Source organism: Tetranychus urticae, chromosome 1 (assembly GCF_039701765.1).
Source record: "Tetranychus urticae isolate SD_2017Ah chromosome 1, NJAU_TeUrti_SD_1.0, whole genome shotgun sequence".
In the NCBI taxonomy this organism is placed as follows: domain Eukaryota; kingdom Metazoa; phylum Arthropoda; class Arachnida; order Trombidiformes; family Tetranychidae; genus Tetranychus; species Tetranychus urticae.
Genome location: NC_142958.1, coordinates 4,373,096 through 4,395,011, shown reverse-complemented (window position 1 = coordinate 4,395,011; position 21,916 = coordinate 4,373,096). Strand labels below are relative to the sequence as shown.

At 34.9% G+C, this 21,916-nt stretch overlaps 3 protein-coding genes across 3 annotated transcripts; 1 reads left to right on the top strand and 2 right to left on the bottom strand.

The window, feature by feature from the left end:
• Nucleotides 1-7,459: 7,459 nt before the first annotated feature.
• LOC107369432 (uncharacterized) lies at nt 7,460-10,126 on the bottom strand. Its single transcript, XM_015937382.3, has 6 exons — nt 9,812-10,126; nt 9,222-9,281; nt 9,031-9,143; nt 8,656-8,965; nt 8,378-8,595; nt 7,460-8,303 (listed from the first exon to the last, which is right to left on the bottom strand). Exons 1-6 carry the CDS (start codon nt 9,897-9,899, stop codon nt 7,923-7,925), a joined length of 1,170 nt encoding a protein of 389 aa, XP_015792868.1. The 5' UTR covers nt 9,900-10,126; the 3' UTR covers nt 7,460-7,922.
• A 1-nt stretch (nt 10,127) lies between these two features.
• Nucleotides 10,128-15,335, bottom strand: LOC149094418 (uncharacterized). The gene is made up of 15 exons (XM_089266389.1): nt 15,184-15,335; nt 14,894-14,964; nt 14,479-14,620; nt 14,199-14,335; nt 14,034-14,130; nt 13,838-13,974; nt 13,640-13,771; nt 13,331-13,582; nt 13,147-13,260; nt 12,772-12,840; nt 12,546-12,705; nt 11,955-12,128; nt 11,769-11,889; nt 10,995-11,707; nt 10,128-10,914 (listed from the first exon to the last, which is right to left on the bottom strand). The coding sequence occupies exons 1-15, from the start codon at nt 15,239-15,241 to the stop codon at nt 10,460-10,462; spliced, it is 2,832 nt and encodes a 943-aa protein (XP_089122515.1). The 5' UTR covers nt 15,242-15,335; the 3' UTR covers nt 10,128-10,459.
• A 1,263-nt stretch (nt 15,336-16,598) lies between these two features.
• On the top strand, nt 16,599-20,982 carry LOC149094417 (uncharacterized). Its single transcript, XM_089266388.1, has 2 exons — nt 16,599-18,048; nt 18,079-20,982. The coding sequence occupies exons 1-2, from the start codon at nt 16,614-16,616 to the stop codon at nt 20,946-20,948; spliced, it is 4,305 nt and encodes a 1,434-aa protein (XP_089122514.1). The 5' UTR covers nt 16,599-16,613; the 3' UTR covers nt 20,949-20,982.
• Nucleotides 20,983-21,916: the final 934 nt, after the last annotated feature.

Sequence of the window (21,916 nt, the reverse complement as noted above, 5' to 3'; positions counted from 1 at the left end):
TCTTCATCTTTCAAGTCAACTTAAAGTTAATGTGGCTCTAAATTGAATAAGTTTTCAATGCAAGTTTAGCATTTTGCAATTAAGCTTAGCATCAAAATAAGAATAAAGACTCGATATCTCCTCATGATCAGCTAAGATGGCATAAATTTAGAAATGAGTTTTGCAAAATGAGTTTCAATGAGCCATTGAATGATTTTATTGTTTTATTCAGCTCTCAAAATCAATATATTGTTGCATAGCGTTTTGATTTAAACTTAAAAATGAAGTGAGGAAAGCGAGTTTATAATGACAATAATAGCGACTGAAAGACACTTTTAAAGCGACTTATTCAGCTCACACAGAATCATTTGCATTCCGTCTAATGATAACATGAAAGAACCAACAGCAATTTGATTATAAACTTTTCTCGACTCTTTTCCCTTTCCTTGTTGCTCTTATTGCTTTTTTCAAGCCTCAAGGTAAAATCTTTGTCTCAATTATAATTTCACCAGTGCATGGTCCTTCAAAGGTCTAACTGTTAGTTGAAATGAGAGTGAGAATACGGTTGACACAGAGCAAGAAGGCAAAAGAAACTAAACAATTGATATTGATGAGATTTATTGTGTAACATGATTTTCATGGTGAATTAGAAAAGAGAAAAGTTTGTTTGAGTTTTTTTTCTCTTCTGTTTCAACATTAGTTCTCATTAGATTTTCTCTTATTTTATCTCCTTTGAATATTCATGTCCCAACAATAGAAAACAAAGCTTGATAATGAACAATTTTGTATTTATACTTTAGTATTCAAAGCAAGTTTCTTCAAAGTTTACATTTAATTCACAGTAAATGCTGATCAAACTCAGTGAACCTCTTTCGAGTTTAAAATTGTTTAAAGTCTACTTTGAGCAATTTCATCAGTCAATATTTAACAGTAATTTTGTCCACTCAAAGGCCAATCTAGAAGCAATCTAAAGTTTCGTGTTTAAACCAAGTGTAATGCTGAAAGTAAAGGATTGGGAATTTCAACCTACAATGAAGTAGCATTTCAATTTTGCACAGTTTTGCTTGAAACTAATTTTTCTCCATCTTAAATTGGTTCTATTAGTTGAATGAAAAGTTTCAAGTTTAGTAATTGCAAGAGCAAAATCCAAATGAGGAGAAATAAAGAGTTTTATATTGAATAATATTTTATTTTCAGCAACAATAAGCAAGTTGAAGTTAAAGGCAAATTGAAGAGAGAGAGAGAGCAGAGAATAAAATAAAACAGATTCTTCGATTGAAAATGAACTTGGAATAAAGAGTTAAAAAGGTAAAAATAATATAACAAGATGAATCTGTAATTGATGAACTCTCATTTTTCAGTTTCAATGCAATAAAAAGGTTGTTTGCCTTGTTTATTCACAATGATAAAGTTGAAAGAAAACGAAAAGAAAGAAAAAATTGACTTCATTTTTACCTTTTCCACTCGTAATAATAATAATGATGATGATGATATTAATAAAGTTTACTTCTTTGTTCATCATTTGCTTTGCATGAATTTACTCAACAAGAGGTGATCCTTGTCCAATTAAGAATCCCCATGAATGAGCTGAAAGTGAAAAACAAGAAACATTTTGTTGATGAGCATTTCAATAGGCTTTGATTGAGTTGTAACGTTATATTGCATCTTTTCAGTTGTGATCATTATTAGTGTTATTTTAAAGTTTTCATAGGTAAACTTATCCAAGAGTATTGCACTTTGTGAATCGCTTCATGAGCAAATTAGTTTCATTGTGTTTGTGTTCTTTGTGTTCTTTCCGTTCACCTAACTTTCCCTTTGTTTCATGGTCTAAATTCATTTTGGCTTATGTTTTGCCTTCACAGGGGAAACATTTTTCAATAAAGATCCCGAGTGAATCAAAATGTACAACAAATGTACACAGACAATTAAACTTGGTACATTTCCTTTATGCATTCAACAACCATTATAATGTAAACCTTTTTCTTCATAACCATTTCACTCTTCAATTGTACAGCTTATTAAAAGTAAACATTGCGATTTTATACACTTTGACTGTTGATGCTGCTTTTTGGTCGAATTGTTAGGTTATGAAAAAAGATTCATTCAATGCTCAATATTATGAGTTGTTGAAAAAAAGAGTTTACATCAATGAAAATCCTTCGAGAGATCAAGTTTTGCTTTTATTTTATTAATTTTAATTATCATTCAAAATTGCTCATAATTTTGGTACAAAATTTAGTTTTACAGAGAAAATGTGTTTTTTCGTTTTCCTTTTATTGTGTCCAGTGAAATAGTTTAGGAGTCCTTTTCATCCAAAGCATTGTGGTTAAATGATCGCCGATTGAAAACTTGTCGAGATTCGTGTGTCAAGTTTTGTAGATGAACTGGTGCTAAGTTTTTCTGCTTGATTGTCTCTTTTTGGCGAATGTGTAATTGGAAGAAATTTTGATTGAATCGATTGCTTTTTCTATCGGATTCTGTTCATACATGTGAATGGAGTGAAATTTTGGAAGACAGTTGTGATGAACAGGCGCTTGATTTCACTGCTTTTGCAAATAATCAAAATATAACTCAATGATGATATCAATCATGGTATAATGATGATATTGAGGATGAAGAACAGCTTATAATGATGAAGATTTTGTCGAAGGAACCGATTTGATCAAGAGTTTGACAAATTATCGTGAGATTATCTGACATCACAGAGTATTATTGTGATTATATTTTTCATTGAAACTATTTTTTTCCATAAAAAAGATCTATCAATTGGATGCAAAACTAAGCAAGTAGTAATAGGCAACAAATCATGAGCTTGTTGAATTGAATTAAATTGAACAAAATTTCAAAGCTCATAATCGCCTGCATGATAAATCTAAAAATACTAATTGAAATGATGAAATTCAAGATTCACAAAAGTTAAGATTGCATGCAATACACTCATAGAGTTGCGTTGAGTACTTGTAAGCATCTGCGCCAATAATTTGAGTTTAGCATTGAATGATGTTATTACTTTTACCTTTACACCTTTTTACTTTTTTTCTTGCTTTTTTATTTTATCTGAAAGTTTGTCTGTTTGATGGGTAAAAATTGATGAATTATTATATCTGTTTGTTTGTTCGTTTGTCTGTTTTTGATCAAATAATGAAACAATGATAGAAGGAAAGTTACGAGGAAAAATAACTTTTGTGGCAAAAAATGGATGCATTGAGAGTGTTTGTTTCTAGCTTTGTTTGCTTGAGAGATTGATTCTTTATATCTAATGCTTTTCGCTCCTACACTTTTCAAACTTTGAAATACTTTCGATTCTGTAAATTAGATTAAATTATTTGTAGCAATGTATAAGCTGTTTGGCCACATAATGGATCAAAAGATGATCGATAAAGAAAACAGATATAAAAAAATAAACAGGGTTTTGTCTCATTGATTTCTTCGATGATTATCATGGTGCATATTGGCTATGAACCGCATGAACAGTAAACCATGATAACAGAAAAGTAATATTTAAAACACGTTTCTGAACCATAGGAAAATAGAAGGCAACACTTTAGTGGTAGAGCAACGGTAATACGGTAAGCTCCGTTGCGATAACTTGAACTGTTTGCAATATCTGAATTAACGAATTTGATTTAGAATTGAAAAAGTTAGAAAATAGCAAATTTTCGGAACGGCGGGAAATTTTTCTTGGCAAACACTCTCTATGAATATTTTATTGAGGAATCGGTCGATTTCCATGGCGCACATCTTTTTGTAAATGAATGCTTGACTTTTTGCTACAGATTTTTCTATCAAAAAATTTTGATCGGCAGATAATTGAAGCTCTGGAAACCGCAAGGATAAAAATCATCCGGAAGGCTAAAGGAAAAAAATGGAACAAATTGAGTCACGAATCATTGAATAAACAGAGAGATTCTGTAATTTGAACAATTGCAATTGGTACAGCAACATGCAAAAGAACACTTGATCTGAAGATGCAAATGAAGGAGTTCAGTGGTAGAAGCAGAAAAAACATTTCCGTTCTTAAACCTGGAGCATGCCATCACATGAATTTTAATCAACATTATCATTGCTGTTAATAATATTTCAATGCTTAATTCATCTCCTATGAGCAGAGATAAAGAAGCAAAAAAGAGCTGAAAAGATTGAATGACTTTTAATTAATGAAAGTGAAGCCAAAAAAATTAGAATGAACAAAAAAGGTCTAAGATGTATCATGATTACCATTAACAAACTGAATTTTCCACAACCTTATTCTTCGTGATTAAGATAATTAGATAAAAAGTTGATAGAAATGTCAGTGTTCATTTAATTCACTCGAATAAACATTCAAATGAACTATTTAACCATGACCAAAAAGCATTTGGAAAAGTATCAAAAATTGAGAAGAAAAACTAAACGAAAAAAACAATTCACCTGGAATCATGTTCAATTCAATATCGATATTTTGCTCGTCTCACCTCTCACTTGCTCGTCTGTACAATCAATACAACTGTATCTTAATTCAGATTGAATTTTAAAATTACAGTTAGTAAAGAAAAAGCTTGAAATTGAATGTTTTCCAATGAACCATTTCATGTGAAACTTGAAAATTTTAATTTGCTAATTCAACTAATTGCATATTGATTCATTGATGAAAAGGTTAAATCGAATCAATTTGATTGTATTTCACAAATAATATTGAATATTGAATTGCAATTGTTTGCAAAAGTTTTCAGTCTTCATCAGTCAAAATGATAACAAATTGAGAAAAGCCAAAATTACAGGGAGGAAAAAAATATGAACCGAAACAAATCAAAGTAAAGGAAAAGTTTGAAATGATGAGAAGGAATGAAAAAAAGATTCAATCGAAAAATGCTTTCAATTTGATTGAATGTTTAAATTTTTGATATCAAAAGGAACAGAAAGGGAAGAAGAAAAGAAGAGCGAAAAAAAAGTTTAAATTTTGTTTATTTTGTTATTGCTTTATTTTTATCACTCAATTAGATTCCAAGAATAAGTTTTTGTCCCAATAAAACAACAATTGCAAGTGAAGCGAGTGAACACTTTACTGTTTAGTCAATCATTATTTTGTCTGGTTTGTGCCGTTTATTGCCAGGTCAATGGCTAAATAAATTAGTTGATTAGGGAAACTGATTAAAGGGAATAAAATGACAAACTTGTAATAAATATATACTTCAATTAATATTAGTACATTTGGATGTAACATTTTTGTGATTAACTTGGGATTGAAAGTAAAGTTGCATTTGTATATTTTGCTATTTTTTGTGCTGCTGCTGCTGCTGTTGGTTTGTTATTCAGCATTTACAATCTCAACCTTTAGCTGTTCAATCTCAATTGAAGCAATCAGATTAGATATGATTTATGGTTTAGTTATGGTTCAGATGAATATCTCATCAAGTGAGTCAGTAAGTAAGTTTATCAAGAGTGTGCAAGGGTAAGTCGGTGAAATTGAAATTATGTTTGAGCAAATGATAATACTACCAATGAGAAGATCCATTTTTTCCAATCCATTTTTACACACATATCATCTTCCTATTATAATAACTATTACTTTTGTTTTCACTTGCAGACATTAGAGTATTGAATTTTTTAACCTTTCTGCTCTCCTGTTTATCATGCTTTTACCCTGTTAGATGCATGATTTACTCGGATTTTGACTTTGATTTTACATTCATGAGAGGGTTAAACCAGGTAAAATTCAATGAGTCAAGAAATGCTTTACCATAATAAAATAACAGTCGAATCGAATGTAAAGTTAAACCTCTTTTTTTCCCTCATTTTTTTCTCTTCTTCTTTTCGTCTTCTTCTTCTTTCTTGATTCTCTTAAACTTTTTGCTTTCCTCTCCTCAAACTCGTTCATTTTATCCCTTGATAAGGTGATGAAAATGTTCATTGTATATATCATTTTTGAATATCATTTTCATTCCTTTTCCGCTTCTTTTATCTCTCATGTAATCCAATCATCATTTCATTTTGGCTTCTTTAACCATCGGGTAAAAAAAGAGCAAGATGAAACAAGACAGAGTTTAACCTTTTTCAACTTGATCTTTTCACTCAAAGGTTTTTTCCAATCAATTTTCAATAATGATGATGATGATGCTAGTGATGGTGATTGTCATCATTATTTAGGATATTTGAAGGCACAGGGAGGGAAAAAAAGAGTCAACAAGAAACATAATTTTCTCATCAAAAGAGAAGGGAAGGAAAAATAAGATTTTGGGATGAAAATGAAAAGCAAGGAAAGAAAAACAAAAGTCTATGTAAACTGAGCGATCAATTCAAGTTTGATGATTGTCTAATAGTATTGATGAGTTGAAACTGTTATACAAGTTATCTTTATCCTCGATAAATGTTAGATTAGATGCTTGGGAGTGATTCAATGGAATGATTTAATATTGAGAAAAAAAGAAATGAGAAAAGCTAAAGAGTTTTTTACAATTTAATCAATTTTTCTTTCTCTTCAAATACAGACTTGGATTTTCATTTTCATTGTTTAATCATAACGATGATATAACCTTAATGCAGTCAGATGAAGAAAAGTTCAATTGAATAAATCTATTTATTTAAAGGCTATCGATTTTGACAAAATTGAAACACTTTAAATTGACTTAATTATCGATTAAATGATTCAAGGGAAAAGCCAATTTAAAATCAATTGATTGCGAGAAGAAGAAAAAGATTTCACTTTTTCATTGAATATGAACTGACAAATTGAAGTGTAATGAGAAGTAAAAGGTAAAAAATTGGTTTCAAAAAAGTGTTAATTATCCAGACTATCATCACCATTGTAATGTTAAGGTTAAGATGGGATTCAAGCTTTACCTTTCTGGCTAATGGTGATACATAATTGATGGTCAAAGTTAGTTACATTAACAGGTAAAACAGGTTAACAATCAACTGTTTACCTTCAACATGATGATGCCTTGAACAGCCCTTCAATGGTAATGGTTGTTAATGTAAATGATTGTGTGTGTTCTGGAGTCAGGTTGACTGGGAAAAGGTGAATTAGAAGAGTTGAATGGGAAAACTGAATGAGCATCTCATGAAAATAAAAAGTCATGTAAGTGGTAACTCAACTGAATCATCTCTTGTGATTCAAGTCCGTTTAATCAAGCCATTCTTCTCATCATTTTGGCCAATCTGACCATTTCTTTTTTCCTTTCTTTTCTCTTTCTCTATCTCACCCCTTCACCATCAGCATTTGTTTGCTTTACCTTTGAAAGTTGTCTTCATGTAACCTGAACCAGAATCTCAATATAATGTTGATTAATTATTTAAATCAGATTCGATAGAAGTATATTAGAGTTTCATTCCTTGTTATCGAGGTCTTTTAACACCACTAGAAATACATTACATTCATTATCAACCAATTTCATGAATAAATTAGAAAAGTAACTTTTCATTTACTGATGAACCAAACATAAGATACAGAAATGAAATTCACTCTTTAAAGCTCAAATCATATCAATATGAATGAGCCGAATTAGATAATAAAGGTTTTATTGGATGTAATTGTCCGGTTCTACATCCGGATACAAGGATGAAGAACACAAACTTTTGAATTGATTGAACAAATTTTCAAAAAATCGCATTAAGGGCATTTTTTATCAATAATTTGAACGGTTTAAATTGTTGATTTCAGCATTATTTTGTCCTCTTTATGATCCTTGATCACTGATCTTTATCAAGTCATCGATCTTGCTTTTGTCTTTTTATATAAAAAATATCAATAAATAATTCAATCAAGACAATTTTGCGTCATTACTAGCCGCAGAACCTTTCATTGTCAAATGAAAAAGTTACTATTGATGATAACAGATTTTAAATTATCAGATGCTAAAAATGTTCATAAAGAAAAGGCAATGAATCTGTTTCTAAAAAATTTTGAGTGATTCCTTAGTCTATTGCTGTTGATATAGTGAAGTTTATCAAATGTATTGATATCTCTAATCGTAAGGAACCATAAACACTGGAATTTGACCAAATTGCTTTAGAAAACAATGTTTCATGAAGTCAAATCCTCGACTTATTCTTTCTACTTTTGTTGATAATTGTGGCCAGTCTGAATAGATTCGATCATCCTTTAAATAATGATAAAACTTGATAGTTCGGCCGTGTCTTTGGCAATATTGATCCACAAAATCAGCAGCATATTTTGTGACTCTGGGTGATCCCCTTAAATCAAGTAAACACAACTTTGGTAACATGGCCACCATTTCCTTTACATGTTCATCTTGTATCTTGCAATTATTTTTCAAAGCAAGGTGCTTTAAATTGGGATACTTAGTCAACAGCCTCTTTAAGGAAACCCAATTCTGGTCGTAGCTCTAACCAAAAAGAAAAAGATAATAATGTTAGTTTTTGCTATGGAAATAACATTGAAAAATTGAAATGTACCTACATAATGAATAACTAAATCTTGCATGTTGAAGTTTTTGACTGAAATGTCAACAAAAAAACGATTTTCAGAAATGAAATGGAATGCACTTCTCAATGCTGGACACGAATCCATAAAGCGAAATCCAATATACTCATCAGTACCATAATAAGACGATAATCCAAGCTCAAGAATCTCCAGATTTTTCAAAATTGGCCCTTCATAGAATCCATCAGGTAAACCTTCACATGAAAGAAAGTAAATTAGTTTAAAATGTAAAAAATATGTAGATTTCTGATTACCATCACAATTCTCAATCCGAAGTCTTTTCAGATTCGGAAAGTGCCTCGCATGATGAGCAAAATCAAATGCATAATATTCTTTAAGAACAAGCTGCTTTATCTTGACTCCATTATCGGGCACAATAATATAATAAGAATCCAAATCACATGTTGCTAACATTTCCAAATTTTCTAGGCTATCGTGAGTCATGTGGCGCATCATATTCCTGGGTTCAAAATTTGCTCCTTTAATTGACTCAGCTGTTGCCAGTAATTTGATTATTTCATCTCGACCCAACTTCTTGCACAACGGTGTGTCTAGATCAACAACCTTTACAATAAAAATGGGAAAATTTTCCATTGTATTTGACTTGTTTATTATGACAATCTACTTACCTTAAGTGAAGGTAACAATTGGGATAAATCAATATCTGGTAACTTATCGGTTTTATGGAAATAAATTTTATCCATACGACAATCATGTTTGTCTGTGCTTGAAGATGAGGCTCCTGAAGTTGAAATAGATGAAAAAAATAATAATATTGGATTAAAACAAAGTGTATCGATATCTTTATAAGGTAACTTACCTTCAAGAAAATTGACTTTACTCAGCCGATAGGATATTAACCGCTTCCATCTGTCACACACTGAAAAATTTAGTATATAATTAAAACAATCTTAATGACACTAAGCGACAAATCAAAAGTATTATATAAAATGATATAAGAAACTATTAATAAAATCTGATGATTCAATTCAAATTTGGCGCACACTCCAGCAGCAAGTCTATCTCCATTGGTTACAAGACTTTTAACAGCTGATTTGGGTTTATTAATCCTATTTAGATTTAAAATTAAATTGAAGGAAAGCTCTTTGAGACTCAAAGTTTGAGTAAATTTGACCAAAATTAGTAAATATGAAGACGTGAGATGATCTAATTGGGTTGACATTATTAGCGATTCATAAGCCTTACTACACCATCAAACTTCAACTTCAAATTTGGTTGTCCATGTTACTTTATTTTGTTTGTTAAAGCCATCAAATTAAATTATTTGATTTCAAATCAGTTTGATTTATCTGGCTGAACTCATATTTCTAGTCGGTAGCCTCTTCTTAATAGTTTATAATTATATTTTTAAGGCCAGTTTAATGATGCATTTAAACAAAAGCAACTTACCTTTATAACAGTTGATTGTATCGTCTAAATCACCTACAAACAGGAAAATCGAGAGTAAACAGTCATCAGGTAATTGGTTGATTAACATTATCCATTAAATTATGTCACTTCATGAATGGAAAATTATTTTATAAATTATCCAAGAAGGATTTTAAAATCTTCACTTTTTGCTCTGAATTAGTGTTTGAATTTCGTTCCCAACTAGCAGCTAGCCGACTCTACCGACTCAGTCAATTTTACATTTCACTTACTGGATAATCGGCGCAGATTGATAACCAAACAATATGCTCATGAAAACTTGAACATATAAACACCGTAAAGTAGTAAAAACTTTTAATCTTTAAAATTGGCAATTGGAAGTAGAACTTTGATTGTATAATTGTGGTGGGTAAAAAATAAAACAAAAAAATTTCAATGAAAAATACAATACAAAAAGAAGGCTAATTTTAGGTTTAACTTAACAACCAGTCGACTCACAGTTGTCAGTCAGTCTTGTTTATTTAGTGATTCACTGGATCAGCCAGCTAAGGACTCGTATTTTGTGTTTATTGTACATTTTTACTAATCAATTGATATTGTATCAGAAAATCTTGTAAGTGTTGAAGCTGTTCATTTTATTGGAGTGAAACCTAATTTTTCTTTAATTAATCACTCCTCATCCAATGAATGATCTATTTTGAATGATGTATCTAGGATCTTAAACGTTTTTATCTTTCTATAAGCAATTGGAGTCGTGATTCCAGCAACAAGACCAACCATCATGAACAGTGTTATGATACCAAGAGCTGCTTCTCCACTTGTACCCTTCACCTGATCCATTTTCGGGTTGGAATCCAATTTCTCAGCATCTTTATATTCGTAATTGGTACATTTTTCAGACACAACAGATCGTGTTGATGGATTTTTCGCCGAAGATTTTGAAAGACTGCATACACTTTCCGTTTTTCCCTCTGGACAATAGTTGAATGATAGACATGGTTCATTACCGGCTTTCCAAGCGTCACAAAGTGCTGCACATTGGTCCATTGTCAGGTTTAATTCAGTGTGATGAGTTTCAGAGACAATCTTATGACCAGTATATATGAATTTATCAGATACTTTGGCTATACAAGAGAATGGTAAAGTTAATCACAAATAGATTAATAGTCTAAACAGACTCATTGATGACGTAAAGACTACTCACGAATATATACGCTACAGTTCTGATGATATTCTGTAGCTGAGTCAGTGTAGATTCCAGCGAATGAACACTGTCCCTGACAGAATTGAAACGAATAACATTCACTTGATTGATGACAGAGAAGTGCACAATTATCGAGATGAGTATCAGCTACAATTGAACCTGAATCTTTGTATCTCCTGTTGAATATCGGATTATAGTTGTGGACTAAATCTCTTCTGTAAACTGTACATGATTCATCTGGTGAGAGTAAATCTGTTGAAAGCGTTGCAGAGTCAAAGGTTGAAACAAGGCAATCAAATTCACCAGGATATGGACAAACTGAGAATGTTTGACATCCATCAGACTTGGCACAAGCATGATAGCAATCACCCAAATTTTTAGCTTCTCTGACCAACTGTACCTTGATATTGGTTCCAGGCAATTTATAACCAGTATAAAGTGGACTGAACAGTTTCTCAATCTCATTTGATACCTTTGTGATTGAGGCAATTGTATACTGAGCAAGTGACGCACCATTGTATAGACTGAAGCTCAGGCCTCTACTGATCAGACCACTTTGTATTGCATCGGAACTCAATTCTCGGTCGTAGCGATTCAAGTTCTTCAATGGAACATAAAAAATCTCGCAATCATAACCATCCACTTTATCCTCGACCAGGTCATTTATTTTATCGATTGAAGCGCAAATTTTGTTTTCACAAAATGCGACTCCTCTAATTGATGGGAAAATTCATGAGGTACAATATAGTTCATTCAATCACATGCAATACTTACTCAAAAGTCGTGGCCCTTTTGGTATACAAGTGAAGACATTCATCTGAGCTTCCAACTGATACCTCTAATGACTTTTTCAGAACCTTTTTAGCAACAGAAATGGATTCATTACGAAAAACATCTAGAATTATTCAATGAGAAACAGATTAATCAGCAATAAATCTATGAAAATAAATCAATACTTACTTTTTAATGGAGGCAAATTATTGAACGTAACATACGCAGTTGTTTCATTTTGATTGAAAAAAACATCAATGTTTACTATTCGTGAAGCTGAAATGGTGCCAGTGTTGACTATTGACTCTTTCAGTCTATCATTATACGAGTAAGGCATTTCTTTACCAAAAAAATCACATGATTCTAAAAGGAATGCAAATAAACAACTGTAAAATTGAATTCAATTGTTAACATGGATAACAAGAGTACTGGGTTATTCAAAATTCACGCAAGACTTTTTTCGCTTATAACAGCGCCGTCCGTGCAAATTTCGTCCCCATATTTTTTCAATGGCCTTTTGACATCAGTACAATATGTTTCGAATAGCTTTTGGAATTTCGATTTTTCTATGATAATTTCGATAGTTTGCATGGTGAGCTTAAACTAAAAAGAGTCTTGAACCTGAAATTTTCATAGAAAAATCGAAATTTTAAAAACCGTTCGAAACATATTGTACTGATGTCAAAAGGCCATTGAAAAAATATGGGGACGAAATTTGCACGGACGGCGCTGTTATAAGCGAAAAAAGTCTTGCGTGACTTTTGAATAACCCAGTATTACCTTTGGAGCTTCTGCATTTAAAATTCAAGGCAAAAGTTTCTTTTAATTTTGAATCATAGCAACTGCCAATATTGAATATTGATCCATACATTTCCCCTGAAATTTTAACTCCATGATCATAATAGTTTCGTTGCGTTGTCTCAATTAAATTGTAAGAGTCCTGTAAATGTAACAATTTGGTTAGAGAGCTCAGTGAATGATATCATTTGTCCACTCAACAACTTACCAAATCACTCTTTTTGTAAGCATTGATCACACTTGAACGAAGCGTGTAATAATGACCAAGATCAATAGTCTGGATAAATTGAAAATTGGATTAGTGAAGTTAAGTCTGTCTACACTCGAGTATCAATAGTTACAAGAAGTGTTAATTAACACTTCTTGAGATGTTTAAACATCTAAAGTTTATGCATACACTGAACAGTGTCCATACTACCTGGTAAATGATACAAGGCTATTCAGCTAATAAAAACCATGTTGAACGCAATACTCTATACTCGATTCCTGAGCCGGCAACCCTTCTTGTTGTTCTTACTAGCTGAATAGCCCTGTGCATCTATTAACAGGTTGAGTATATCATGAAAAGTATAATGGCACTCACAGCAAATATATAATAATTTGTCGTCACAACTTTGTCATAGGTTCCACTTTTAGTTGTTTTATTGTATTCGACAGCTTCATAAACGTAATACTTTCCATGGCCATTCTGTTCTTCCTGCAATCATCGAAAGACTATCAAGTATTAATAGAAAGCATTTGATAATCACAATGGGAATGGTACGTACAATAGCCTTGATTCCTAAGAATTTAAATTTATCGTTCGGTATTTCATTCAAGAGTAAATTAAGGCTCATTGAGCTTTTCATGTATGTTACTTCAACACCTGGATCAGATGATGCCATTGGATCAATTGTACAATATCCTTTGTCCAGTAGTTTATATGAAATTCCCAATGAAAAATCATAAATGGTTTCTTCTTCTTTTCCTTGACTCGTCATTTTACGATACAAAAGTTGGGCTTCGATATCGGCATAAACCTAATGAATGAATACAATGTGTTAATTTCGAATTGAGTTGACCTTAATCAGATTAACCTCCTCTCTCTTTGACGAAGGTCTCGGTCCTTTCACATTTTCATCTAAAAGATAATGCAACTGGTTACTAGGAACATTTGGAATGGGACTAGACGATTCAAGATAAAAGCGACACCCGATTCCTGGAGTGACCTGTGAATCAAATATATATTGTATTTTAAGCATCGAAAATTGAGCGAAGAAAGTAATGAAACTCACAGTAACAAGGCCAGATACTTCATTTTCCAGCTTAGTAACCGAAGTGAAATCCATGATGAAACTCTGCTTTTTGGATGAAAATTCAGTTACATCAGTGCCATAAAAAACGATCCTATCAGGTTGAATTGCTTCTTTACCTGTAACAAAGATCAAAAGGTTAATGAAACCACAAAAAGTAAACCAAATTGTTATTCACTTTTGAAGTAACGAGTAACCCGCAACTTGTTTCCGTTCATATTTGCATAGTCACTATGCATTGTTGTTCCTCTTATCTGGACATCAGAATCACTTATCTGTTAGTAAATACATTTAAACAAAGTTAAACATATGAGCTGAATAAAATGATCGGAATATCGGTTACCCATCTATGTCCTCCCCAGTTCAGTCTATGAATAAGTGACGGCCCAACAAGAAGAATCCGATTGAGCAATGGATTTGTGATGCCAGACAAGTTTGAATCCCATTTGCTTTTGTAGGTGAAAGTGTCACAACGATTATCTGTTGAAAGATAGACAAATTGTCGAGCTCAATTTTTTTCACAAAAGTCCAAAGCAACGAAATGCTGTTCCATCAAGCATTATAATGCATATGTGACTTATACGGCATATTTTATTGATACATTGATTGAAGAGATTGCTTACCATGAATAACGAGACGATACTCTTGTAGCCGATCATGATAAAAAATATCGAATGAACCAGCATCAGAAGTGATTGCAAGCTTTCCAGAAATTGAATAATTGGAATATATCATTTCTCTCATTGAATACCTTTCATCATTTGACTACACGATTGGAAATAGAATCGGATAAAGTAAATTTTACTCTTGTTTTGTTACATAAATAGTTGTTTTAGAATCGAAAATAATGTTCTTCATTCGCTTTTCTGTTTACTTACAACATATTTTGTTAGCATTAACTTGAACATTTGATAGCTTGACTTTTATCTTATTCTAAAGTACATTTTACTCATAACGAAGTCATGAACATGGTCAGGAAAACCCCATTTTCTATGATTTTTGAATCTCGGAAAGAATATTATATGTTTAAATGCTTACTTGATCATACAAAGTCGCCTCTATCAGCCAATTTCCAGGGTCAATTTGCAGTGCGACATCATCAAAAGAAGCTGAAATTGATTTTTAAGAATGAATTAGTTTATTTCTCATGAATTTTGGGTATTAGAAACAAACACAAGTGAAATTAAATGGCCATGACAACTGGCAAAGATTATTTTGCCATGGAAAGGCTGTTGAATGAAAATAATTTGCACCAGTGGGAATGGATTAACTTAAGTGACTTTATTCAAACGATTTTATGGATAGATTTGTATATAATTTGACCTTACCTGATTGGGCATAATCAAGGATTTCGAGCAACACAAGTAATATTTGAAGAGTCCGCATCTTGAAATTGAATTTAAAATATTTTCCATTGGATGGAAGATGAAAAAATGAATCAAGTTGTAATTACTCATCGTTATGTTAATTTTGTTGATAGAGTAGCAAAATACGCCTAAAATAGATTCGTGATTAACTAATGAATTGTTAATATAGATTTGATATCTCTGTAATTCAGTAGCATCTGATGAGAAATCTTGATGTTGATCTATCTAGATGAGATACGAGCTGTTGAAGGGGACAATCATTCTGTAGGCGTTATAAGCAAGTAAATGCAGTAGTAAATCGAGTGATAAAGTCACGGAGCTTGGCCAGCTTATATATGGTAATATTGTGATAAATGAATTTTGTGGTTTGATAAGAAGTTGAAGGGAAAAATATTCAAAGTTTTGGCAGATCAAAGCACTACTGGCTTGAAAGAGCCATTTCTGGTTCAGACTATTAGCAAATAGTCAAATGCGTTTCTTTGCCACCTTTACCTCGTTGTATGGTTAAATTGATTTTGGTGTTTTTCATCATTAGCATCTCATAGACATGTTTGCTTTTCTTTCAAGCCACGTGCATACATTTCTGTTGCTATTAAACACCTCATTTGAAAACAATTAAATACTAAATTAGACGTTTAACAGCGCGATCATAAACACACTGAAACAACTACCTACCTGACATTCAAAAGAAGGTGGAACAAAACATTGTGAAGAAACCTCATTACATACCGAAATGACATTGACGATTTCACCCTGAATAATGAATAAAACCTTTATGTTGTATGATCTATCGCAGGTGCGTAGGTTTTTATGCTAATTCCAAAGCACTAAAACTGGAATGGTTTTATAATATCTCAATAAAAATTGATTCAATTTTAATTTCAAACAATATCATAAATTGCGCAGAACATAGTCACAAACGAGTAAAAATGATATGAAAAAACAGGAACTCATGGATTAAAGCGGATTTGTAAGCACATTATAATAATAGATACAGAGAAAAATATGCAAAATAAGAGTTTATCAAAGTATCAACGTTCTTTTTATTGACTTTCGTCTTGCTAGAAAGCTATGTTAATTTTTATTCTGTAAACATCCTAACAATTTATTCATCAAAGTTTCAATCCTATCTACTAGATGCATGGTTCTAATATCCTTGGATATTAGATAAAGTTAACCTCTAGTTAGTCTAATTCATTAAACCAACAAAAGATTTATCAACGTTTACAATTCAGAGAGACTTAAATCTGGGTAAATAATTGTTAAAACAGTTAAAATTTTAACAGATGGAGCATGAAAAACAAAATCAGCATAAACGACTTGGTATAAAAAGCCTCAGAAAAAACGTTAAAGATATCAGTTGAAGAAGTATCAACAAAAACCAACACAACATGAATATAAAATTATTAACTTTGTGCATCGTAGCAATAACAGCGTTTAACGTTGCTGATGCAAACAGCTTGTCGAGATGGAATCCCATAAACATCGCAATGAAAATGCCAATAGATCTTTTTGGTAGCCACAAGAAAACTAACTCAGGATCGGCTTCATCTGCAGCAACAGCGACAGCAGCTTCAGACTCATCAACAGGCCACAAACCAACAACCGGTAACTCAGGGTCGCATGGACATTCACCTAACTCACCGCCATCAGGATCATCAGCAGCAGCTTCATCAGGAGCAGCAGCAGCTTCAGGTTCAGGATCATCTGGCTCAGGTTCATCAGGACAAGGATCTGGTTCATCAGGTTCAGGATCATCTGGTTCAGGTTCATCAGGATCAGCAGCTTCAGGATCAGCAGCATCAAGTTCAGCAGCAGCAGCTTCAGACTCATCATCTGCACCTGCACCAGCATCAAATACTGGATCAGACTCATCATCAGCAGCTTCAAGTTCAGCAGCAGCAGCATCAGCAGCATCAGCTTCAGATTCATCATCAGGACCAACAAAAACAACAACAACAACAACATCAACCAGTAACTCACCTAACTCAGCATCATCAGGATCAGGTTCAGGATCATCAGCAGCAGCTTCATCAGGAGCAGCAGCAGCTTCAGGTTCAGGATCATCTGGCTCAGGTTCATCAGGACAAGGATCTGGTTCATCAGGTTCAGGATCATCTGGTTCAGGTTCATCAGGATCAGCAGCTTCAGGATCAGCAGCATCAAGTTCAGCAGCAGCAGCTTCAGACTCATCATCTGCACCTGCACCAGCATCAAATACTGGATCAGACTCATCATCAGCAGCTTCAAGTTCAGCAGCAGCAGCATCAGCAGCATCAGCTTCAGATTCATCATCAGGACCAACAAAAACAACAACAACAACAACATCAACCAGTAACTCACCTAACTCAGCATCATCAGGATCAGGTTCAGGATCATCAGCAGCAGCTTCATCAGGAGCAGCAGCAGCTTCAGGTTCAGGATCATCTGGCTCAGGTTCATCAGGACAAGGATCTGGTTCATCAGGTTCAGGATCATCTGGTTCAGGTTCATCAGGATCAGCAGCTTCAGGATCAGCAGCATCAAGTTCAGCAGCAGCAGCTTCAGACTCATCATCTGCACCTGCACCAGCATCAAATACTGGATCAGACTCATCATCAGCAGCTTCAAGTTCAGCAGCAGCAGCATCAGCAGCATCAGCTTCAGATTCATCATCAGGACCAACAAAAACAACAACAACAACAACATCAACCAGTAACTCACCTAACTCAGCATCATCAGGATCAGGTTCAGGATCATCAGCAGCAGCTTCATCAGGAGCAGCAGCAGCTTCAGGTTCAGGATCATCTGGCTCAGGTTCATCAGGACAAGGATCTGGTTCATCAGGTTCAAGATCATCTGGTTCAGGTTCATCAGGATCAGCAGCTTCAGGATCAGCAGCATCAAGTTCAGCAGCAGCAGCTTCAGACTCATCATCTGCACCTGCACCAGCATCAAATACTGGATCAGACTCATCATCAGCAGCTTCAAGTTCAGCAGCAGCAGCATCAGCAGCATCAGCTTCAGATTCATCATCAGGACCAACAAAAACAAAAAAAACAACAACAACAACAACATCAACCAGTAACTCACCTAACTCAGCATCATCAGGATCAGGTTCAGGATCATCAGCAGCAGCTTCATCAGGAGCAGCAGCAGCTTCAGGTTCAGGATCATCTGGCTCAGGTTCATCAGGACAAGGATCTGGTTCATCAGGTTCAGGATCATCTGGTTCAGGTTCATCAGGATCAGCAGCTTCAGGATCAGCAGCATCAAGTTCAGCAGCAGCAGCTTCAGACTCATCATCTGCACCTGCACCAGCATCAAATACTGGATCAGACTCATCATCAGCAGCTTCAAGTTCAGCAGCAGCAGCATCAGCAGCATCAGCTTCAGATTCATCATCAGGACCAACAAAAACAAAAAAAACAACAACAACAACAACATCAACCAGTAACTCACCTAACTCAGCATCATCAGGATCAGGTTCAGGATCATCAGCAGCAGCTTCATCAGGAGCAGCAGCAGCTTCAGGTTCAGGATCATCTGGCTCAGGTTCATCAGGACAAGGATCTGGTTCATCAGGTTCAGGATCATCTGGTTCAGGTTCATCAGGATCAGCAGCTTCAGGATCAGCAGCATCAAGTTCAGCAGCAGCAGCTTCAGACTCATCATCTGCACCTGCACCAGCATCAAATACTGGATCAGACTCATCATCAGCAGCTTCAAGTTCAGCAGCAGCAGCATCAGCAGCATCAGCTTCAGATTCATCATCAGGACCAACAAAAACAACAACAACAACAACATCAACCAGTAACTCACCTAACTCAGCATCATCAGGATCAGGTTCAGGATCATCAGCAGCAGCTTCATCAGGAGCAGCAGCAGCTTCAGGTTCAGGATCATCTGGCTCAGGTTCATCAGGACAAGGATCTGGTTCATCAGGTTCAGGATCATCTGGTTCAGGTTCATCAGGATCAGCAGCTTCAGGATCAGCAGCATCAAGTTCAGCAGCAGCAGCTTCAGATTCATCATCAGGACCAACAAAAAAAACAACAACAACAACATCAACCAGTAACTCACCTAACTCAGCATCATCAGGATCAGGTTCAGGATCATCAGCAGCAGCTTCATCAGGAGCAGCAGCAGCTTCAGGTTCAGGATCATCTGGCTCAGGTTCATCAGGACAAGGATCTGGTTCATCAGGTTCAGGATCATCTGGTTCAGGTTCATCAGGATCAGCAGCTTCAGGATCAGCAGCATCAAGTTCAGCAGCAGCAGCTTCAGACTCATCATCTGCACCTGCACCAGCATCAAATACTGGATCAGACTCATCATCAGCAGCTTCAAGTTCAGCAGCAGCAGCATCAGCAGCATCAGCAGCATCAGCTTCAGATTCATCATCAGGACCAACAAAAAAAACAACAACAACAACATCAACCAGTAACTCACCTAACTCAGCATCATCAGGATCAGGTTCAGGATCATCAGCAGCAGCTTCATCAGGAGCAGCAGCAGCTTCAGGTTCAGGATCATCTGGCTCAGGTTCATCAGGACAAGGATCTGGTTCATCAGGTTCAGGATCATCTGGTTCAGGTTCATCAGGATCAGCAGCTTCAGGATCAGCAGCATCAAGTTCAGCAGCAGCAGCTTCAGACTCATCATCTGCACCTGCACCAGCATCAAATACTGGATCAGACTCATCATCAGCAGCTTCAAGTTCAGCAGCAGCAGCATCAGCAGCATCAGCTTCAGATTCATCATCAGGACCAACAAAAACAACAACAACAACAACATCAACCAGTAACTCACCTAACTCAGCATCATCAGGATCAGGTTCAGGATCATCAGCAGCAGCTTCATCAGGAGCAGCAGCAGCTTCAGGTTCAGGATCATCTGGCTCAGGTTCATCAGGACAAGGATCTGGTTCATCAGGTTCAGGATCATCTGGTTCAGGTTCATCAGGATCAGCAGCTTCAGGATCAGCAGCATCAAGTTCAGCAGCAGCAGCTTCAGACTCATCATCTGCACCTGCACCAGCATCAAATACTGGATCAGACTCATCATCAGCAGCTTCAAGTTCAGCAGCAGCAGCATCAGCAGCATCAGCTTCAGATTCATCATCAGGACCAACAAAAACAACAACAACAACAACATCAACCAGTAACTCACCTAACTCAGCATCATCAGGATCAGGTTCAGGATCATCAGCAGCAGCTTCATCAGGAGCAGCAGCAGCTTCAGGTTCAGGATCATCTGGCTCAGGTTCATCAGGACAAGGATCTGGTTCATCAGGTTCAGGATCATCTGGTTCAGGTTCATCAGGATCAGCAGCTTCAGGATCAGCAGCATCAAGTTCAGCAGCAGCAGCTTCAGACTCATCATCTGCACCTGCACCAGCATCAAATACTGGATCAGACTCATCATCAGCAGCTTCAAGTTCAGCAGCAGCAGCATCAGCAGCATCAGCTTCAGATTCATCATCAGGACCAACAAAAACAACAACAACAACAACATCAACCAGTAACTCACCTAACTCAGCATCATCAGGATCAGGTTCAGGATCATCAGCAGCAGCTTCATCAGGAGCAGCAGCAGCTTCAGGTTCAGGATCATCTGGCTCAGGTTTATCAGGACAAGGATCTGGTTCATCAGGTTCAGGATCATCTGGTTCAGGTTCAGCAGCTTCATCATATGCTAATCGCTACACTAATTCTGCTGGGCAAACCTGTATTTGCTATGCTTAAGTCTCGAAAAAATAAAATTGTTTAATTAAGGCAATGCTCTCTTTTTATTTTCGTATTTCAGCCATTATGATATTATTTTATAATTTTTATAGGTCACGAGTGAAAAAAACAGTGAGTTGACTTAAGGCTATTTATAATTATCTCGAAAGTTGGACTTGCGATGCAAGGGTTCTGGTTTTTTGTCTGTAGTGACATAAATAACGGCGATTAGTGCTAAAAAATGCCTTCAACGTCAGTTCACGAAATCGAATGAAAAGTTTTAGTTCCGATTCCTACTTACGATTACGATAAGATTGCCACATAAAACTCAGCATATCAATGATAACATATGGCAGAATTAATAAGCAAAGCTTGACTAATGCAGTCTACTTTTTTTCAACTTATCGACAGTTTGATTGATTGGGGTCATTAGATTTAAAACTTTGAGTCTCAATATTTAGATAATGGCAGCACCTACACTCATCATTCTTCAGCACCAGTCAGAACTAGAATATAAACATTGAGTTCAATTACTTGCAAACTGGTCAATATTCCTGGATACTTTGATTTTACTGATCTATCTGTATAAAGGTTTATAAAAGCGCAGTTTTCACTGCCCATTACTGAGGTAAAACTCATGTTTTCTGGAATCAATAAAAAATTGTCCATTGATTCGGGTAGAAATGAAGCATCATTGAGGACAGACTGAATGGTGTAGAGCAAATATGTAAATGACAATGACCATATTGTTTGTGCCCGCCATTTATCCATCCAAATGGCACTTGACCAATAATAATTGATGGATAGTTTTTCATTGTATAAAATACGGATTCATCTGTTTCGGCAGACGGACTATGATAGATCTAACGATACGTTGCTGTGAAATTTAAATGCACCTAATAATTAAGCTACAGTAGTTGTAGTAGTAGTAAATTAATGACACGGTTTTATTGAATTTTTATTTGATTCATTGCAAAAAAAATTTCGAG